The sequence below is a fragment of the Micropterus dolomieu genome, linkage group LG21 (assembly GCF_021292245.1).
Source record: "Micropterus dolomieu isolate WLL.071019.BEF.003 ecotype Adirondacks linkage group LG21, ASM2129224v1, whole genome shotgun sequence".
NCBI lineage: Eukaryota > Metazoa > Chordata > Actinopteri > Centrarchiformes > Centrarchidae > Micropterus > Micropterus dolomieu.
In genome coordinates this window covers 9366114-9388187 of record NC_060170.1, presented here as the reverse complement: position 1 = coordinate 9388187, position 22074 = coordinate 9366114, and the positions used below count along the sequence as shown (strand labels likewise).

General features: G+C 38.7%; 1 protein-coding gene across 3 annotated transcripts in view; it reads right to left on the bottom strand.

The window, feature by feature from the left end:
- The window catches only part of LOC123961036 (protein unc-13 homolog B-like), a 110042-nt gene extending 92237 nt beyond the window's left edge, over positions 1-17805 (bottom strand). For all 3 annotated transcript variants that reach the window (XM_046036135.1, XM_046036136.1, XM_046036139.1), the window contains exons 1-2: positions 17528-17805; positions 15793-15880 (exon numbers count right to left, since the gene is read on the bottom strand). In XM_046036135.1, the coding sequence (XP_045892091.1) occupies positions 15793-15880; positions 17528-17532 (93 nt within the window). In that variant the 5' untranslated portion in view covers positions 17533-17805. The remainder of the gene's footprint in view (positions 1-15792; positions 15881-17527) is intronic.
- Positions 17806-22074: the final 4269 nt, after the last annotated feature.

Here is a 22074-nt window from a genome sequence, read left to right as displayed (position 1 = left end):
ATCAGGGGGTCTTCTAAGATCCCAAGAGGCCAATAATCTCATTAGAGCTCCCTGATTTATTACATATACTTGATCTCTTTATCAACTCCAAGCCCTCAATTCTTAATCTTTTTACAGTTTACTTAAAACAATATGTCTGTCATTTTAGTAATGTCTCTGCCATGCACTTTCTGATTCCTGACCAAGTGAAAACAGAAAACCTACCTTACGAAGAAGAAAGCTGAGCCGAGGTGGTAAAACAAAATCAAAGCCAAGTTTGGCAGCACAATCCAGGCGTCTGTCAGCAGAGCATCTACAATCCCCAAAGAACATTCAGAGATTGATTGCACCTCTTTACGTCATTTTATGGATGCAAGAAAAAAAGGTTTGAAGTAACCGGTTGGGAAAACTAATTAACCTCCTTCGTAGTGCAATTCACTCAGCTCCACAATAAATCAGAAGATATTAGTAGATCAAACATGAATCAAAAAGGAAGGAAATCTGCCTGGTTCTCCTTTGCTTTAATCATGATCGCCATGTCAGTCAAAGCACTCTCTGTCACTTTCTCTGTATATCCTGTACTCTGTTTTGATCACAGTGTTCACTAAGTCGCTTCCCTGCGGTCTATTTCACTTCCCATCTCAGCCTGTACACACCGCACAGTCTCCTCCTCTCTCTCTCTCTCTCTCTGTTTCATTCATCCCACTTTCTTCCTGCCTCTCTCTCTATTTCACTTCCTCACATCTCCTGATTGATCTTTATCCCTTCCAGGGTTTTCCTTCTGCCCTCCTCCTCCCAATAGCTCCACTAATCGCAGCTTGTTGCACTGCCGACAGACGCGCCACTTCTCGTGCGCTCACTCTCTCCTCTCTCGCCATCGCTCTACCTCACTCTCTCTTTCTCACCCACCTCTGACGCTCTCTTTCTCACATAATTTCACTTTTCACACGCTCCAGCACTCCAACAGCCGCACATATGCTCCTCAGCTACAGTACAGTATGCACACGCTCTAAATACACAAGATGTTTTAAGGACTACAATAACATGCACGTTTTTATTGTTTTAACAAGGTACAACGTAGATTTATTTATCATTTAACAACACAGGGTTGTATAATGAGATGAAGTTGTAGTTCACTTTATGCTACTCACAAAAAGCTAACGTTATATAAATAAGAATATTTACACTAGACTACAAGGGCTTTATGGTATGAAAATCATGTGGAACATTTCTTGAAATTAGCTTTGGTTGTGATAACAATTTTAACTTTTAGCCATGCAAGCAACACGGCCCCTCTCACCACTTTTGTCTCAAATATGTTCAGTCTCACAGAATTGTAGTTAGTTTTGTTTGTCAAGGTTTGTCAAGGCCAACAAGAAAGTAAACTTTTATGTAGTCCAATATGTATCACAAATCAAAGTTCAAAACCTAAAGATATTCCATTTACAGCGATAAAACAGGAAAACAACAATTGAAACAAATGGTTGCCTGGGAAAATACATCAGAAAACCCCAAACTGTATACTCTGCATTTGACAATAGTAAGTAAGTACACATTATACATGTATACATCATGTAAAGTATTTGTAGTGAACTGGCTAACTGAACCAATTATTTTGGTCCTTAAAACCTCTACTTTAAATCGGGATGTCAGTCTAGCTGAAATTATATATAAATGTACTGTATATTGGCCCAATTACACTTATAGTATCTCTCAAATTGAATGCCTTTGAGTGCACATCTGTAAAAGCAGCTAACCAACAAAATAATTCATGTCAAAATTATGATAATGTATTCTACTTTTTTATATTGCTGTGGAACCGGCTTCTTTGAAGCATGAAGGCATCCCCTTTGTTTTGGCTGAGATACAGGCACAAAATGCTTTGGTGCAATTGGGGATGTGACTTATAGCTCATTAAAAAGCTATTAGCACAATAGAGCATCAAAGCAAAGGCCGGTGGCTACGTAGCCTTTGGCCCATGACAAGGCAATCAGCCTAGAAGACAAAGATCATTGTACTAATAACCAGTGATGCTGGGACATGGGAAAGCATCATTAAATGCAATTTCCAACATAAAGCAGATTTAACTGCTACCAAAGGCATAACTGATTCATGTTAACATTTATTATTGCATATTACACGCGATCCCACTCATATCAGACAGTTAAATGAAAGGCTGTCATGTTATAAAGTGATCAAAATTTATCACAGAATACACATACTTCCAAAAAAAGGTAAAAGACAAACTTATTTTGCAAAGGGTGGGTGCTCAAATCACGGTGGCAAAAGATTAATGAAGAAGAGACAGTAAGATTACAGCCCTTCTTTTTGTTGTCATTCATCCATTACGGGCGAGGCCCTCTTAACTCTTAGAAATGGCTCTATACTTTTATTGTAAGTGCTGGAAAGTGTGTGCCATGATAGTTTTCACATAATGCTTTTTGAAATGGTCAATGCTTAGAGGAATTAAATATGTTCTCTAGGAAGCCAGAGCCCACAGGAGCCTTGAATCAAAAAAACGTGCACTTGAAGAGATTGCAGTCACACATGGAGGAGCTTTAGCAATGATTGTTTCAGTCTGTTAGGTCCCAAAGACCTTTAATTTTAACAGTAGGAGTTTATAAAAACAATGATCACTCTCCCACCATACTCTTCCTCCTACAAAACATCAGGTTACAGAATCATCCATCTTTTTATGGAACCGGTTTATTTACGTAATAAAAAAAAAACATAAATCAAATAATCATTCCCCCCTCATCACTGACTCTGCTGCTCATGCACAAGGAAACCAGGTTACATTTGAATGCTCTTTATTTATTGTACATTCAGTTGTTAAGTCATCAGATTTCTTTCCCACTGCCGGCATATTTTAGAAACAATACTGGTGTATTTTAAGTGTGTTAAAGCTTTATTTTATAGGTAAAAACTGCTAAATCCTAATATGATGCTGCAGCTTTGGAAACTTAGGAAGACATAATTATTTTAGTTTCAATTTTAGTCAAGACTTTTACAGCAATACTTCCCCTGTCTTTGTGATGCACATGTAATGTAAAAAGTCCATTTTGGGTCTAATATCAAGGAATCCATTTTTTTCCATCAGAAATCTAACTGCAGAAACCAGGTGTCTCTTAATCCATAGACCCGATTTAGCAAACTGGGTTTCTCATTTGCAGAACATTTAAGAAATAAGGTTATAGTGGACAGCCAAGAGTAACCAGGTTACTAAAGTGCACATTATTAAATTTATTGTCGGGCCCATGAAGACAGAGACACCAGTAGACAACTTTACCTCAGTGGAGTGAGGACACATAATATGAACCTCAGACAGTTTAAAAATGTACAAACTATAAGTCATAATTTAAACCACTAATTTGGTAGGTAAAGACTAAAATAACTACAAGAAAACTACAACATAACAAACACACCATTTTCTCTTCCAACATACAATAAAGCAGCCTGCCTACATTTTTTTGTCAACGTTAAAGCCAAGTTAAAAAAAAAGAGGAACAATGTGACCTCATACATCTCAGGGACAAATACTGTGAAATTGAGAAAAAGCTCTACAACACTGAACAAGTCAGACAACTAGTTAGATATGCAGAGCTGCTCCATTAACAGGGAATGGAAAAGTAACAGTCTTTTCCATTACAGTTTACTTCATTGACTGACATACGGATTGATTATCATTCAATTTGTCACTCCCTGGTGTACGTGGACTAAGAGGACAGTTTCAAATATCACAATGTAAACATTTGCAGACAACCAGTATACTGGTACTAACAAGGTCATTTCAGACAAGGCAAACACAGCAGAATACATGATTTCTTCTTGACCTTTCAGATCGTTCATGAACATCATCAAGAACAGAAATCAAAATTTCAAGCTGTAAAACAGTCATCTCACACAAAAATTGTTTGTTAGCGGGAGGGAAACCCTTTGATCCACCAGCTGCACTGTTTGTGAACCGCAAAATTTATCGCCCATTTTCATTTACTGAATAGACAAATGGCATTTTTGAATGAGAAAGACTGGTGGTTATCTGTTAGAGCAGCTGGCAGAGCAGACAATTAAATCAGACATCTTGCTTTTGACTGGAATTAATTTCATCGCCTTGAGCATTTAAAATGTTGTATATGTAACACAATTGCAGATAAAAGTTTTAGTTTTAGTTCTGGAAGATATTTATTCTTCCTCAGACACTTTAAACTCTTATCTAAAATGACATTTACACAATCCTGTGAGTGAGATTTAAGTTTCACATTTATTTTTTGCTATTCTTCCTCCCTCTGCTGGTTGCATCTGTGATTTTCATAAAACTGAATGAGCCAGCTGAGAGAAGAAACTGGATAATAGGCTGAATAATATATAATAAGGTGTGTGTGTGTGTGTGTGTGTGTGTGTGTGTGTGTGTGTGTGTGAGTGTGTGAGTGTCTGTGGATGTGTGTTTCTTCACCCCCTGTATTGAAAGCCAGGTTGTGTCACTGTGGTAAACACAGGGCTGACAGTCTACTCAGGGGAAGCCAAACATCTGATTTAACACTGGCGCCCTGTAGGGCATAAATGAGGACCCTGCAGTCCTTGTAAGGGACACACATACACATACACACACACACACCGCCCACAGGCCTGATTTCCATGGTGACTTTCAGCCAATGTCACGCAGTAGTGTTAGGACTCGGATCCCTCTAAGGGGAGGCGTTGTTAATATTCTGAACAGAGTCATCATCACTAAAACATACAAACCAATCCTCCCCTCCGTCTGTCTATCCATTTATTCTTTCTTCTCCTCTTGATTAAACGCTTTTATGGTTTCATGTACAATGTGCATTCTAATTATTGTTCTTTAGTCTTTAACTGAAAAACAAAAACTGTTGATGAAAACAATACAATAATTGTTAATGTTTCAGTGTGTTTTTCTGCTCTCTTTAGATGCAAAATTACAGTGATTATTTGTTTGTATCTCTTTGTAAATTAATCTTTTCATTGATCAAACACTGAATTTGTTTTTTGACCCTGCAAAAAGCCTAAGAAAAGGCAGTTGTGATTCAATCTCAACAATAATTATAAACAAGAATATCGTGATAATCGGCCCAATAAAGGATAAAAATGACCTCCTCTGAGGAGATTTAAAAGTCTAAATTGGTTAATAAGCAGAGGCCTGCTGGTGGTCAAGTCATTACAAACTTGTGCCATGCAGCCAAACATTATTCAAACCCACAGAACGCCATTTTAAAATCTAGTAGGGTTCCCAAGCATCTTAAATAATAAATATATATTAATTTGATGATATGGTTCAGCCAATATAAATACGGAGTCTTGGGTTTGACTATTTCACTCAGTGTAAACATCATAGCCTCAATAAAGAGAGAAAATAATATACAGTATATTTAAATGTATTAATTTAGCTAATTCACAAATGAGGTACAATTCAAGCTACAGTAGATCAGTAGAAGTGCTGCAGCACTCAGCTCCATGTTCCACCTGACACGCGCCGCAAGGCTGCAGGTGTATGGAGTAATACATAAGTGCACAGCAATTGACAGCAATTGTTCTTGAGAGAGAGCGAGATAGGGGAGGATGGAGAGGCACATGTGAGTGCTCTCAAAAGAGGTAGGCCTTCAAGTGTTTTCTGAAGACAGAGATGGATTCTGCGGACTGAATAGAGTTTGGTAACTCGTTCCACCCACAGAGGGTCCACAAAGAAGAAGACTTTGGATTGAGACAGAGAGATAGAGAAGTATATGATAATGTCAGACAGGGTGGAATAAGATGACAAGTTTAAAGCTATTTAGCAGTCAACAAAAGGGAAATATATTAAATCTCTGCCAAGAACACAATAAAATAATTTTCTAGATGAAAACATGCCATGCAGCCAGTACGCGTATAAAGACTACATGGAGGTACCACAAAGTTTCTATGACTGATGTTTATGATGGAGTAATAGGAAATGAAAGATAAGAGGAAAAAAGAAAATCTTAAGATAGAGTCATACTGATAATGTTTAGAAAAAACTTAATACACAGGATGCTGCATGATTTCATCCAGTTTAAAAGTTTACTCCCTAATTTCCTTATGAGCGCACCCAAATCAAAATATCTCCTCCAGCCTCATTGTTGATGCTTTTAAATGCGACACTTCACATCTGAGTGACTGAGATAACACTTTCTCCACAAATGGCGGCCTCAACAGATCAGAATGCAGTGAAGCTGCAAGACTGTGTTTTGTGTTTCCGAATTACTGCAATCACAACCACAGAATATTCATGAACCGCTAAATAAACCATATCTGTATAATATGGCACAAACCCCATCTTCAACTCAAAGCAGCAGGTTATTTCTTTTAGTCCTCTCTGAGTTGGAACAGGTTCCAGTGTAGGTAAGTGTCCTTACATTTTTTTTCACATTTTCTCTATTTTTTCATTTTCTGTTTCCCTTATTCTTCACTTATCTCTCACCACTTTTCTTTCTAATGCAAGTGAACCCCTGGACTGGTGGCTTGGAGGTCGTCTGCTCCCCTTCGTATCCAATTATCTCTGCATGCCCCTCTGTCGATAATGAGTTATCTTCTCCACCCCGTTCCATCAACCCTCCTATTTTTTTAATGCATTTTTCTCTGTGTATCCCTTGATCTCACTCGATTTCACATCTCTCTTTGTTCTTCCCTTTCTACTGCATGAGCATTTGTAAACAAAATTTCTAATCTAAAGCCGACTCAAACTCAGAGCTGTTTTTTTCTACTGTACAGGCAAACAGATATGATTTAATTGTTTAAACAGGGAGAAGGAGACAGAGACATGTGTGTTTGTAAGGCAGTCACAAAGCCAGGCCTTTCATGTTGTTCTGTGAGCTTTAGGTCCGGTTTATTTGCTCAGGCAAGTTATAAAATCTTTTAAAACTCCAAATATGCACAGGGAGTACAAACAAAAGGTTTTAAAACAGTATATGAAAGTCAGGGTCTAAGGAGTAGTTAAAAACAGAATAGCAAAATGTAACATTTTGTTTATTTATTTCACTGCTTATATTTTATGTAAATGTTATCTCCTGTACATTATGGTATTAATATTCTGTTGAACCCTTCTAGACACTGCATTAGAGGTTACAAGATCTGCTAGATCTACTATGATCCCTTTAATTCTAATTTATTCCATTTTTTGCTTACAGACAGAGCAAAATTTAAGACATATAGTCTTAAAAGATATGTGTAATATGTGTGTAATCGCAGAATGTAAACTGCTCTTTAAAATTGGGAGAAAACACAACTGAGCTCATTATCCAGCAGTCCTTCTATGTAAGTTAAAATATGGGAATTCGTAAACTACATTGTTTGTGACTTAAAGCTATTTTACATTTCACATTTTATTGTGAGTTTTTGTTGTTTTAAATCAAAACCAAAGATACTGAGCCTTGCTGTTGGGCCAATGCGACAGGTCGTCCTCCGGAAACAGTGCCAGAATGTGTGTGTGTGTGTGTGTGTGTGTGTGTGTGTGTGTCTGAGTGTTTGTTGTACTGTTGGTGATGAAACTTCAACTCTATAGGTTCTGAGTCTACTTTTGAAAGTGGGTCTGTATTGTGACTTTAAAACCCCCCTGAGGAGTTGTGCTCTTGTGAGTCACAGCATCTCCTCCTGCTCTTCATGTTCTCCTCTGCTCTCCTTTCTACTCCTCGTCTTCTCATCTTCCTCCCCACAATCCTCTGCGACTGCCTCTCCTGTCCTGTGATGCCTGTTTTGATGTCTGCCTTGTCCATGCAGTAATCTCATTTCTTTCAGCCTTTCTTTGGTTGCATTTGTGAAAGTGTGTGTGTGTTGTCAGACACTCTGAAGTATTTCCAAGGACAATGGATGAGCTGCATACGTTGTACTCAACAAGTCCTGGGGCCTCATTACAGTAAAATGTCCTAACTGCTTGTCCTATCTCAACCTAAGTTTGAAAGATAGGAAAAATATTTCTATTAAAGAAGCAATTCCTAAACTCATGGCTGTGACCTGGTCTATCTAAAACCTTGTATTTAATTTAATGAATCCTACCTAGACCTGTATACTGGATTCTTCAGTCTGCATTCCTGAATCTGTGTTAAAATATACACGAGACTACCTGTATCCAAGACAACGGCTGTCTCAATTCCCTTGTCACTGGCTAACTAGCAGCTACACTGGACAAGAAAAGACAGGCTTTCAATTTTAGCTATGAGTTGGAGGTATTATTTGTCGGTGGAGGAGAGGAAATCCCACCTTTTTGGGAAGTTTTTTCGAAAGTATCAGGATGAAGATTTGAATGACTGTAACCTGTCAATCAAATTCAAAATTAATCGTCTTTGCAGTCAATATAAAGCCATTATTACATGGTCCTTGAAATTGACAGCATCATCAAGCAGTTTAAGTACCCTTTCTGTCATAATATTACGTTCATGTTGTTCCCTGTCTTCATTGTAATTGTAATACAGACACAATAACAGTGGTACTGCGGTTTTGTCAGTTATTTTTAATTTAGGACAGCGACTATACCATCCTACCTTCCTCAGTTATTAAAGTTCTGTAATAAATAAATCTCTTTTCTATGATACATGCAGTTAGGAAAAATCCTAAACATCATCCTAAACTGAGATAAGATGGGATTTCAGACTTAGGATGGTTCTGTAATGAGGCCCCTAGAACCTAAACAAAAAAGTACTTTGTTTGCCACTGTCCTCCAAAAGGACATACAGTATACTGAGCTTTTTTGATCTCATGCCCCTTTCAGCAGGACATCCAGATTGTGCTGATCAGTGCTTTCCAAAAACATTACATGTTACTAAACTGACCGTTGTCTGAACTGCCACTGCTATGGTTGAGGTGTGCAGTTCTGGAAAATGCATATAAATGCAGTTTTAAAATGCTTTGTTGATTTTTGCACTTCTTAAAATAATTTTGATTCTTGAAACATAAGAAACTTGAATCTGATCGTTCTGAACCTTCCACTTCAACACAATATTCTCACTCTTGCTAATGTTACCTGTCAGTATTGATACTGTAGAACAGGATTGCAGTGGATTTTCCTCATTGTTTTACCCTGGCACATATTGCTAGGTAAAAAAAACTATTCAAATGTTAAATTTGGAGGAAAAAATATCCTTGGTTTGGATCTGACTGTTCAAAATCAAAAGAGGTTCATAAGATGCAAAATGACCCCAATTAATAGAGGAACTTGTAATCCTTCAATTGAAGTTAAAGTATTAAAACCATCTACATACGTCATTTTAACAGCTTAGTGGTGAAATCAGCAACAAAGGCTCACCCAGCACTGACTTACTTTACAGGGGATCATGGCCACTTCAGGAAGATATCAGCCCTTCAACCTTACACTCCTTCAAGGGCTCCTTCATACATAGCTCATTTGTATTTGTATTTAGCATTTTAATTCAATAAAGGGTTTTTCCTAGAAAACATAAAGGCACCATTTTAGGGTGTGCATTGCCAGTGTCTGAACAAAGAAAAGTTACATTTCTTTAACTTTAACACAACATTCTAGTAAACAATTTATTTTGAAATGACATTCGTCTCTTGACGGACATGTGCTCACAGCACACACATACACAGGGCTGCATCCTCTCACTATTCCACTGAAGGTCATGCGAAGATTTTCTCAAGTTTTCTATCAAGAGGAGCTAATGGATAGATAAATGCTTTCCAGGGCTCTTACAAAGGTTGAAAGACAACACTGCAATCAAAGACAGAAATCAACAAACTGGAGTGGATTTCTTTTTTTTCAGTGTCAGACTGTCCCATCTTTCTCCACACACTGCATTAAGTGATGTAGCTGTTCAACTGACTGTTTTTAGGGGCAGGTAGCCTGGTTCTTTCCAAAGTTAAAATAAACTGCCTGCTGAAGCAGCACCTCTAATAGTTAACAGAAATTGGCACTATGTGTTCTTGTGCATTGGTTAATGTTATATCTTTCACAAGTAATACGTTCTAACTAATAAATATAGTATATGGTATTTTAAATGTAACAAAAGAAATAATTCATTTATTACTACTCTGGCTGTAATGACTGAGAGGGAGAAACCTTTTAACTCATATGTATATATATATATATATACGAATTATTAAAACTAGTGCAGTGCGTGTTTCCATGGACCGATGTGACGCCACCCTGCACTTTCAGTCAAAAACTAATGTCTATTTACTTGTGATACTTAATCCAAAATCTATCTATCTTTGTATATGGATTCCTGGACGGTGACATGTTTTCACATTTCCAATGTCCATTCACCATTTCCCAAACCTATGACTAAAAACCGGAACCCTGTAGCTGTGTTGCACTCCAGAAGCTGGCTGTTCAAAAGTTTGGAAAAATGTTGAGCGTTTGAAATATACTGTGCAAAAACAGAAGAGTATTTGACAAGTTTCTTTGGATGTGTCACAATTCCAATCTAGTGTAATGACATGAATTCAAGCCACTGCCGATTAAGCAGCACAAGAACTATTAAACCCACAAAACTAAAACATGCAGTTGCAGTAGAATAGATAAAAAGGTGACAAGAGTCCAACTTTGTCATTCTTAACATCCAACTTTTTAAAAGCACAGACAACCTGCATTGTGTTAACATTTCTTGATTCTAAAGCAGCAAACCCACACATCGACGTGATAATTGTCTGTCTTGAATTTTTGATGTCTCCCTTCGTCTTTCTTCCACCCCTTTGCTTTCTTTCCCTGCTCCCTCTGCATGTTGTTCATGTTAATGACTCTGTCTTCAGAGAGCTTTTTGTTGCCATGAGGAGAAGATGAGACACTGCCCCGCTTTTCGGGTCATGTGTAATATCCCTTAGTTGCCTCCTCTATCTCAGCTCATGCTTGAATTGCTCCAATTCTGTCCAAAACTAGAACCTTATTTAGACAAATGTGTGTGTGTGTGTGTGTGTGGGGGGGTCATTCAGTATTCTGGAGTTTCATTTTAATGAGGTTCTGTCAATGTATTCTGAAATTGTATTGCATTGTAAGGTTTACAGCAAACCAACATCACAATCTTGAACGAGGCTCAAGGTTTGCGAAAACTATAATTTGTTATTAGACTTAACTGGAAGAAGGATGAACAGACACATAATCACATAAAGGTGCCTGCTTGCGCCGTTCAGTCCAGCTGTATCAGACTGTGGTTTGTTTTCCACCTTGAATTCTGGTGAGCACGTGATCCAACATCTGACTAAAAGGCGTACTTGTGCAAATTTGAGCTAAATGGCTAGATGAGTGAAATCAACAGGTGCTGGCAACAAAGTACATTTGGTCAGACAGGATTTTTTTCCCTTACTTTTTTGCTCCTGCCACACAGATGCCCCAGTGAGGGAATGCTCTCAAATTGTTTTTACTGACAGATGTTAAAATCAGGAGAAATTTCACAGATTGCCTGCATTTGAATTGCGAATTGTGTACTTCCACTAATACTGCATCATACACTAGAGACCACACTGTTGAGGTTATCCTGTCTGCCAGGGATTGGGTAATAACAGCTTTTTATATGTCAGTCTGTCACACTACAATTACTTTAAAACTTGATTATATTGAACTTATGTACACTACAAGCTAAGAGGCATGTCAATCTTTTTTCAATTCTGTGTTCCTCAGTTTCAAAAGTAGATTGAGACGTTGGTTCACTAGATATACAAGACAAAAAATCAGATCAGATAAAATGACATGTAATTTCTTTTTTAAGTTTGAAAATCAAAAATACATAACAAACATATTCCAAATCCATCAGTACATCATTGCAATATTTTGCTAACAAACAGACTTTATGACAGGGACTACAGTGTGTACTAATTCAGTGCAAGCACACACACCTACCACCAGCTGCAGCGATGGCATCCAAATCATAAACACATTTAAGGTTGTGTTTCCATAGAAATGGGACATCGTTGCCATGACACAATACTTGCTACAGAGACAAAAATACTATTTTTGTCCTCAAGGGGATAACTGCTGACCAGTGGCAAACCTGGATCTATCCTCCGCCTTACATACGTCAATAACACTGGCACTTGAATTAATTTTTTCGGCAGGTCATTTTAAAACAATGCTAGCAACATTACACAACTGTGTAATGGTTGATCTGTAAAGGAAAGGCACACTCATTATTCCTTATGCTGCATTTTTCATATTGGATGAACCTAATCACTCTCTATTTACATGAAATGTGAAGTTTTATGGATATTCAAAATTTTGTATTTTTTTATAAATATAAAAAATAACAATGAGGGAGTCTCATTTCCCCTGTATGCTGCTCAAGAAAGGACCTGAATTAATAATCTTATAAAAAGGTGATGTTTCTCTCAAACAAAATCTGTTGTATTTTGGCACATTTTGGGACTAGCGAAATAATAACAACTGTGTAAAAATTATTTTTTGAATCTCACAAGAAAGAAAGAAGAAAGGGAATGCAGGCGCTGTGACTTCTGTGCTCAAAATCATAACAAAACAGCCTGGGCAATATGAACAAGGCAACATTTATCGTGAATACACTTAAAATAGCCTTTTGTAATTTAGCACTGATTTGGTTCGCTTATCCTGCGTACAGGGTTGCAGGGGAGCTGGAGCCAATCCCAGCTGACATTGGGCGAAAGGCAGGGTACACCCTGGACAGGTCACCAGTCCATGCATTTTAATGACCATATTTCAAAATATATTTTGGATGTGATTCAGAATTAAATATAACTATTTAAATGTTTTTGAACAACAAGTTTAATCAGTTGGTGTTCCAGTCACATCTTCTCTCTGATCATTACTGCTCTCCCATATCAAACAGAACCTAGGCCTTGACCTAAAACATCCCTTTGATTAGCTACACTTGATAACCAAAGTGAAAAAAGGTAGTGCACACACACACACACACACACACACACACAAATCCTCCATACTGCACACTGCTAAGAGCACAGCCTAATGAGCATCAAACAGAAGAACACTTGTGTAATTGGTCGTGAAAGGTGAGTGATCTGCTATGCCTTCCTCTGTGGTCTTGAACAAGATCAAAGCTGGCATTTAAAGAAATGAAATCGTTGATAAGCAGCCCAGGATTGGCTGAACTAATTACTCTCTCAGATTTATAATAAAGTGGCCAGCAGCAGTGGCAGAGGAGGCATCTTCGTCCTGTAGGGAGGTCGTCTTTTAAGTCCCTTTGTTCTGCTGCTATAGACCAATCCCACTAAGCAGCAATAATTCAAATGTCTGAATTTTCTGTCCAAAAAACATTATATTTTTAATATAAGAAATTCACACTGCCTGTGTTAAAAAAAAAATCCTATTCATTCCTATTCCCTAACCCGTTCTAAGGTAGCTTGTTCCTGACAGTTTGTGTAAATACTGCTGCTGACAGCTTCTAGAAACACTAAAACATTAACAAATACTGTACTTGACAGACCTGTTGTCAGATCTGCTAATCAAAATCAAGCTGCAATTTGTCCAAGATAGTGCTGCTAAACTACTGAAAACCATCTACAATGCTGTCTGAGTTTGAAACAAAAGATTTATGTAACTGAAACAGTTAAATGTAAACCTTCCCATACATAATAGTGCAGGGTATAACTAAGCCTACTGTTTTAATATTAACAATAACTAAATGACTTAAGCTGATTTGAATGAATTGCTGCTCAATAAGACCTGATGCTGTGCTATTAAGAAATGTCATGACTAGAAAGCAATGGAGCATAACAGAAAGTGTTGAAATGTAGGTTAGCTCAACAAAAACTAAAGTTAAAGGATGTCTTGCTGTTGACTTTATTGCTACTTTATTGAAAGTAAACATGCAAGACATTGCACACACTATATTGTTCATGATAAAAGAAAGTCAAAGTTTCTCTCTGGCTACTATTCTCATAGACTTTAAAGATGGGAAGGCGATTGCTAACCCACAACTTAAGCTAACGTTACTTACAGTACTTGCTGTGTCATTGTTCACTCTATATCATGGTATTTGTCATGGTATTAGACTTCGCTTACCCCACTTTTTTACTTCTTGCATATTGGGACCAACCTAAAATATATGTTATTGCAGCGTTTCTGCCATATACAACAGCTAATTGACTTTTTAGTGCCTAGAAAAGAGTGACTAATTCTTAGTAAATATACCCTAGTAGGTGTAATAGTTACATTTCAACAACTGCAACTGCACTTCTATTGGCCCTACAGTGGTAATTTCACTGTTGTTCCAAACCCCGTCAAACAGGTACCTTGAGAGCTCCTTCTTCACACTGTCATTTCTGTGTTCTTGACCAGACTCAAAACGCTTGAGTCTGTCTCATAACAGGGCAGTTGCTTTTCTGAGGTGCCCTGATATTTGCCTCTTGAAAAGGATTGTTTAAAAAAGAGGGATGGGATTCATGACAGACCAACAGAGCCCACCAGGTTTATTGTTTAAGCAGGTCGGTGAGATTACAGGTTCAACTACTAAACAACGGGGAATCTGATGTCTTGCTCAAGGACACTTTAGTAAGGTGGATGCTTGTCAACACGGGTTCATGAACCCATTGCCCCTCTATTCATTGGTAGCCCAACAGAATTAAGTTTGTGGCATTTGTCAGTTCATGTTTCTAAGTCAGCAGTCTCACTACTGCCAGCCACTCTTGAGATTTAATTCCTCTGAGTGCTTCATTTGTTTCCTTCTACTCCCCGAGAAACAGATAAGATGTTTAAAAGCCCATCGCAACAGATTCTAATTTTAAATTAATGGACATGAGAGTGGATTTTTACGTGTGAAAAAGCAGTCTGGAAGTGATGGAAAACAAGGAGACACAGCTCTGGGCTCAAAGTTAATCAGAGATAAATAGATAGACCAATCACACCAAGGAGAGCAAACAGAATTGGATAACTCTTGGTATTCGAACAAGATGCAATCAAAGCCTGACATGTAGTCGTGTATGTGTGTGTGTGCGTGTGCATGTATACTAATCACACTGTGACAAGTCATTTCCCATCTGGGGACAAAATGCTAGTCACCACAAACCATCTATTTTACGACTAGGACTTGGTTTTAGGATTAAAGGATTACTAGGTTAAAATTAAGGTAAGAGTGGCAGTTATGCATGTTTCAGTTATGACATGAACGTAAATCAAGTAAGAAACAACTTTATGAGTGTTCCCAGATATGTGTATGCAAGGTTTTATATCCTGGTTTCCCTTTATGTCCTTGGGATAAAATTTACTTACTTAATACTTACACATACCCCAACACCACAGTTAACTGTAAACCACCCCCAGGTGGTTGGTACTATAATCTCAGGAATTGGTTTAACTCACACTACCATATCTTGGAACTAAAAACTTTCCAGAAACAGCGGAGTGATAGCCGGATCTGAAGAAATCCATGCTGAAAAGGGGTTTTCCAGATCAAAGAGAAAATACTTAAGGAGCACAAAATTGTTGCAAATTGCTGTGGCATGACTGGAAACTCAACCAACCCATAGGGGAAAGACGAGAGAAAATATCATTGCATGAGAGAGGGGAGAAAGAGAGAGAGAGAGAGAGAGCATAAGAGAGAAGGAGAGAGAAAGAGAGAGAGAGAAATAGAGCAATGTTTATGTGCCTATACTGTATATCGGAATCTATGTATGTGATTTTACTGATTTGATATAATTTCCTTGTGCTTCAGGACTGGACTTTCATGATTAGATAAATACAGTTAAAATCTGTAACAGGCATTTGATTTGGATGCCTGTTAGTTAAATACAGACAAATACAAGCTATACAGGTATGAGGGATTCATATGTGTGTGTATGATTGTGTATGAAAAGGAAAAAGACAAAGAGAAAGTAGTTGGGGTGGTCAGAGAAAGTGAGTCTTTCTACCTCGAGGAGCTGTACTCTCACTTTGTTGTATGCTTTCAGCCAGCGAACTTTGGATGGAGAGCAGGGTGGAGGGCCATCTTCAAAGAAGCTGAGAAAGACAAAGCAAAAAGATCCACAGGTTTAAAGGGACAAATTTCTTATGAAGATGGCAGACATGAATCAATATCAAAATTAAATCAATTCCTGAATCAGTCAAAAGATAGGTTCACATGTTTTCATGTCTGCCTTAAAACACATTGATGCCTTAATGAAGATTGAAACTGTGTTTACTTGCTATAATCACAACATGCTTCCAGTGGAAGTGACGGGGGACAAAATCTGCCCTCATTCTTGGTTTTATCTTCCAAATTTGGAGTTGCCAGTTCACCTTTGGCCTGTACAGCAAAGCAAGTGCAACTATGCCAGGATATCTTTTCGTTATCTGGCTTCACTAACCCTCATAAATCGCAATCGTGATAAGTGGTCACACAAAGCCGATTTCCCAATCCAGCAATGAGCTTGTTCACATAAAAGAGGCGGTGTTAGCAGCAGATGATCAATCGCAAACATGGAGTCTACTGGCAGCAGAGCGGCATATTTTACAAACGAAGAGAAAACTGTGATATTAGTAAGTAACACAGCTTTTTATGGCATGTATGACAATTGTAGCCTTATTCTTTCACCTCGGCTGAGTTTCAGCGTTTCCACATTAAAAGACTTGGGCACTGAATAAGTGGTCGTTTCAACTCACTTGAAATGACCATTTAACTTGTCGTCACTTCAAACATCAGATTAATATATTTAAAGTGCTCAAATATGTTCCAAAAATTGTCCTAAATTAACTTAACATAAAAAAACAAACAATCTATTCATGCCATAAAAGGTGCTCAATTAGAGGTCGAAAGACTGAATCTCAACATTTAGGCTACTGAAAATACATTACCTGCGCCCAAATAGTGAAAGGTGGAGTGGTACATGGCCAGTCTCTATAATACAAGATAACTACTAACCTAAAATAAACACATTCATATTAAAAAATAATATCAAAAGGCCCACCAAACAATATGCTCAGAAGCCTGATATAAGAAAAATGAAACCCATTTATTTTAACGGCTGCAACAGGCTGTGTGAAATAGACTTGGGATGAAATAGACTTATTCTACTTCAACCATCCTCTGTAGGATGATATCGCTATACAAAAGCATCTACGCATCACCACAGCAAACATAAAAGCAGCCTATTAAACAGTCTGTGGGATCTCCTACAGATGGTGATGTCATTTTCCAAGAGAGCTGATTGGTCTGTAGGCAGTGCTTTATAGAGCTGATCGCTTATCTCGAACATAACCTGCTCTGGAGCTGGGTAGCTGTTCAGCATAAGTTACCGTGGAGATCTAACCAGGTAATAAGTGAACCATCACTGTGGTACTGAAAACCCAGGGTTAATTCTTAAGTTACCTCGTTAAGCAGGAGGTACAGGCCTCTGAACTATGGTCAGTGCTACCTAACAACTCTCTTTCTCTCGTGTGATACACACAGAGTCCTCAGTTGTTGCTTTTTACCAAATGGCTTCTCCCCAAGGCGCCCCTGCTTCAAGTAGGAGTTACTAGTGTACCAATTAGAATGTAATCACTCACTGTCTTACCACCAGCTAACTCTCAATATTGTGTTAATTGGAATACAAAACCAAGCTGACACAGCTCCAGACTTAATTACTTATAGACTTAATCAAGCAGGTGTTGACATTTTTTACTTACCACATTTTGGTCTGAGTCTTGTTTTCCTGGTTGTCCAATGATGTCTTGGGCAGGATGACCGAAGAGTCCTTCAAATCTTTGTTGGAACCAGACTCTGGTAGTGGATGAAGCTCTTTAGCAACCTCTTCCTCCTGCTCTTCTTCCTCGTCCCAGGTAGATGGCTGACTGTTGAGAGGGGGACGGGGCCCGCTGGGATCTCGGCGCTCCTCAGGCTCAGAGCTGAGCTGGGAGCTGGCTGGGCTGAGGTTGCCTGATGAATCAAAGCGACTGCTGTCCGGTGGACTGTAGGAGAAAGAGTTATTTAGAATATGGTGGTGATTTGGGAGAGCCACATGTAACTAAAGATCTACTGTAGAATTGAAAGGTTTTATTCCAAAATTCAGTACTTAGGAAATAACCACTTTATTTTCAAAACATAGATAACCTGAAAATTGTTAAAGAAGAAAATGCACAACTTTGAGATTCAACTTTGAATGGCGGACGCTAATTTTGGAATAAAACAATTCAATTAATATATTAAAATAAGAACTGTGGGGTAAAACTCAGCGTAAAAGAAGCTCATCATCATCAGATCCAGGGACAAAGGTGAATCAAAACAAAGAAAACTAGTAGGGTTTAGTAGTGTCAGCTTAATGAATGAAACACTTCTTTCTACTATCTACTAATGTACGTACCATACAATGACAAATGTGTATTATTCATAATTATTTTAGCTTTAGTTAAGATTGAAACTACAATGTTAAAAACTATGTTAAAGCAATGGGGATACATTTAACCTGCCTGATAAAAGGCGTAAGTGGTTGACTGAGTAGGAGAGCACTGTATGGATGATTGAGATTGCTAACAAGGAAATTGGCTCTTTTCTTTAACTGGCATGATTTACTTTGTCTTGGGTGTAGGCCAAATTACTTCTCACTGTTCCTTTTATTCCAGTGTCCAGCTTGACTCAATGGTGTGCACTGCCACACCATCATAAATCTATCAGAGTTTGATTTATATAAACAAATTGGCTGAGGCTTGGAGAATAATTCAGTGAACTGCGGGGCACAGAGAAAGGAGGGGCTTTATACACGCCCGACAATTGAAAAGCTAATAAATAAAGACCATCGGTTTTTTTAGTCCTTGCACTTTCATCACTGTCAGGAAAGCTATTACTGAGATGCTGTAAGTACAAAATAGCTCTAGTACATTTACCCAAGTGTGAGCACCTTTCAAGCAGATGTAATAATTTCCTTTTCTTTGGCTTTGATGATGAAACTTACGATATCAGATTTTCATGAAATGGTTTGTATTTATGGCTGTGACGTGGATATGCATTATATTCTAAACAAAAATTAATTTGGTTGAACATAATTTTAAAAAAGCATTGGATTTTAAAGTTTAAGTTGTGGGATGTGCAAGGAAAAAATGTGAATACACAGATAGTGATGTCAAATGTGGTCCAAAATGTAAATGGGAAAAGAAGAGAAGGAATAGGGGCTATACATTTGTCTACATTACCATGATAAATGAACAATGCCATTTATCATACAAATTGTACTAGCCTTTTCGCAGTCTCCATTGTCAGCAAGTCCTTTGGTTGCTCTGTGTCCAAATCTGCATGCACGATGTCTGGTGTGTCAGCTACACTCCTATCTACCTCAAATGCCGTGATCTTTAACTGGGGTTTATCCAAACCTTCTGCTTGGGAAGCGGAGTGAGAGGGGAAGCCAGACTGTGGTGACTGTGCCAAAGTGTCACAGCTTCCAGTTTTGGAAATTTCTGTTGGTCCATCTGTATCACTGGCATCTGCACTTTCAGTTTCTCCAGAACCTGGGGAAAGTTTTTCACACTCTGGCTCACAAAACTCATCTGTGCTTTTTGGACTTTGGGACTGAGGTTGGGTTGTGACTACAGGAGGAGTGGATACACCATCGAGAGGGTCAGAGTTCCCGAACATTGAGCCAAGTTTCATGCCAAACACAGATGAAACAGATGATGATTCTTCCTTCCCAGGTGGCTTTTCATCCTGGAAAATGCCAGCTGAAAAGCTTTTAAAACCAGAAAAGAGACCACCATCTGTCTGTTGTGACTGGGGAGTCTTCGCACCAGTGGCGGGAGATGGAGTGGTGGAGAAAAGGGATCCAATAGAAGATGTGCCTTCCGCAGCTACAGACATAAAGCCAAGTTTAGGGGCTGACAGACCTGGTATTTCAAACATGCCCTTGGTTTCAGGAGCAGGTGGCGGTGCAGCTTTGTCAGACACTACAGAACCTGGTCCCTCTAAATTCTCAGAATGCTCATCATCCCCTGTTATTTTCTCAGGGATAGCAGTTTTCATGGTGGATTCAGTCAGAGAACTTTCCTCTGCTTCTGTTTTGTCTGTTCGTTCTGCCTCCTCCACTAATCCTTTTTCAGGGACCTCAGAGTCCTCAGTGCTTTTAACATGTCCATCTCCAGATAGAGGTTTTATCTCTGTGCCTGTCTTTTCAGTGCTATCAGAGACTGCAATTGCAGAAGGTTCTGTGCCAGACTGTTGATGTTCCTCAGATTTTGTTGTTTCAGGACCTTTGAATATACCAAATATGTCACTGGTAAGGGATTCTGTAGCAATACTACTTGGAAGTCCAAAAAATGAGCTTTTCTGTTGTTGCTGCTGTTGTTGTTTTTGTTGTTGTGTCTGACGAGGAGCAGGTGATGATCCAAAAAGTGAACCAGGTGAACTTGAAAAAAATCCACCAACAGTTGGTGATTTATTTGGAGTATTTGGGGTAGAAAACATAGACATAAAGCCAGAAAATGGAGCTGAGTCAGGGGGCTTCTGTGGTCCTGGCTGTCTTGGTCCAGCCATTCTTGGTCCAGCCATTCTTGGTCCAGCCATTCTTGGTCCAGCCATTCTTGGTCCCCCCATCTGTGGCCCTCCCATCCTTGGTGCTCCCATTCTTTGTCCTGGTGGGCCAGGCGGCCTGGTCATGTCTGGCCTGGGCTGGTTCTGTGGTGGAGGACTAGCAGGTCCCACAGCTTGAGCTGTCATGTTTTCTGATGAGATGGTACAATCAGTTTTTTCTTCATCTGATGATGAGACCGCTGCAACAGACTTATTACTTTCAAAAGGTTTCTCTAATCCCTGTGTAGGTTCTTTACAAGCTTCTCCAAGCTCTAATTTAGCCTCACTTGGTTCATTTGCAGTCTCATCAGATGTGGCTCTCAATTCCTCTTTAACAGATTTTTCTGATTCTGAAACTGCAATGTCTGTTGTGACTGCACTCACAATAGATGCTGCAGTAGCTTTCTCTGTAACGGCTATCTCTAAATCAGCTACAGGTATCTCTTCGGTAGATTTTTCCACATCTCCAATAGCTGCTTGTTCATCACCAACAACTTTCAAACATTCCTTTGTTAATTTTTCCACATCTGTTACTGCTGTTTCTTCTTCACCAGCAACATCAACAGGCTCTTCAGTAGATTTTTCCACATCTGCAATAGCTGCTTGTTCGTCACCAACAACTTTCAAACATTCCTTTGTTAATTTTTCCGTATCGGTTACTGCTGTTTGTTCTTCACCAGCAACATCAACAGGCTCTTCAATAGATTTTTCCACATCTGCAATAGCTGCTTGTTTGTCACCAACAACTTTCAAACATTCCTTTGTTAATTTTTCCGTATCGGTTACTGCTGTTTGTTCTTCACCAGCAACATCAGCAGGCTCTTCAGTAGATTTTTCCACATCTGCAATAGCTGCTTGTTCATCACCAGCAACTTTCAAACATTCCTTTGTTAATTTTTCTGTATCGGTTACTGCTGTTTGTTCTTCACCAGCAACATCAGCAGGCTCCTCAGTAGATTTTTCCACATCTGCAATAACTGTTCGTTCGTCACCAACAACTTTCTGAGGTTCCTTTGCTATTTTATCCACAACTGCAACTGCTGTTTGCTCTTCACCAGCACATTTCAGAGGTTCCTCAATTTGTATATCTACCTTTGGAACTGTCATCTCTCCTTCAGCAACAGCTTTCACATCTCCCAATCCAACCATATCTGATCTTGTGTTTTTGTCAGTATAATCCATTACACTTTTTGGCATCTGCAACTCGTCAATTTTTTCAGATGGACTTCTGATCGCAGCAATGTCAGTTTTGTCACATGTGATGTTAATTTCAAAATTATCTGTTTCTGATTCAGCAACTTGTTTTTCAGTATCCACTGTATCTTTCATTTCTTTATATTCTTTTTGGATATCTGACTGTTGGTCCAGTAGTGTCTCTTCATCTGGTAGATTACTGTTCACATTTGTTTTGTCTGTAATAGAAGCTTCAACCACATCTGAGGCATGTGAATCTGTTCTGGAAACAGTGGGGTCCAAGGTTGAATCTTGATCATCTTGGTATGCCTGTTCTACTTCAAGTTCCGACTTAGCTGATGATGTAGAAGGAGGCCCAGAGGGTACATTTTTCTTGGCCTCAACAAGGCAATCCGTTGCTTTATTTGAAAAATTGTTTGTGTCTGGAGGTTTCACTTGTTCCAAGGCAATCTCCTCCTTCACAGGAACAATTATTTCTTGCTCTGTC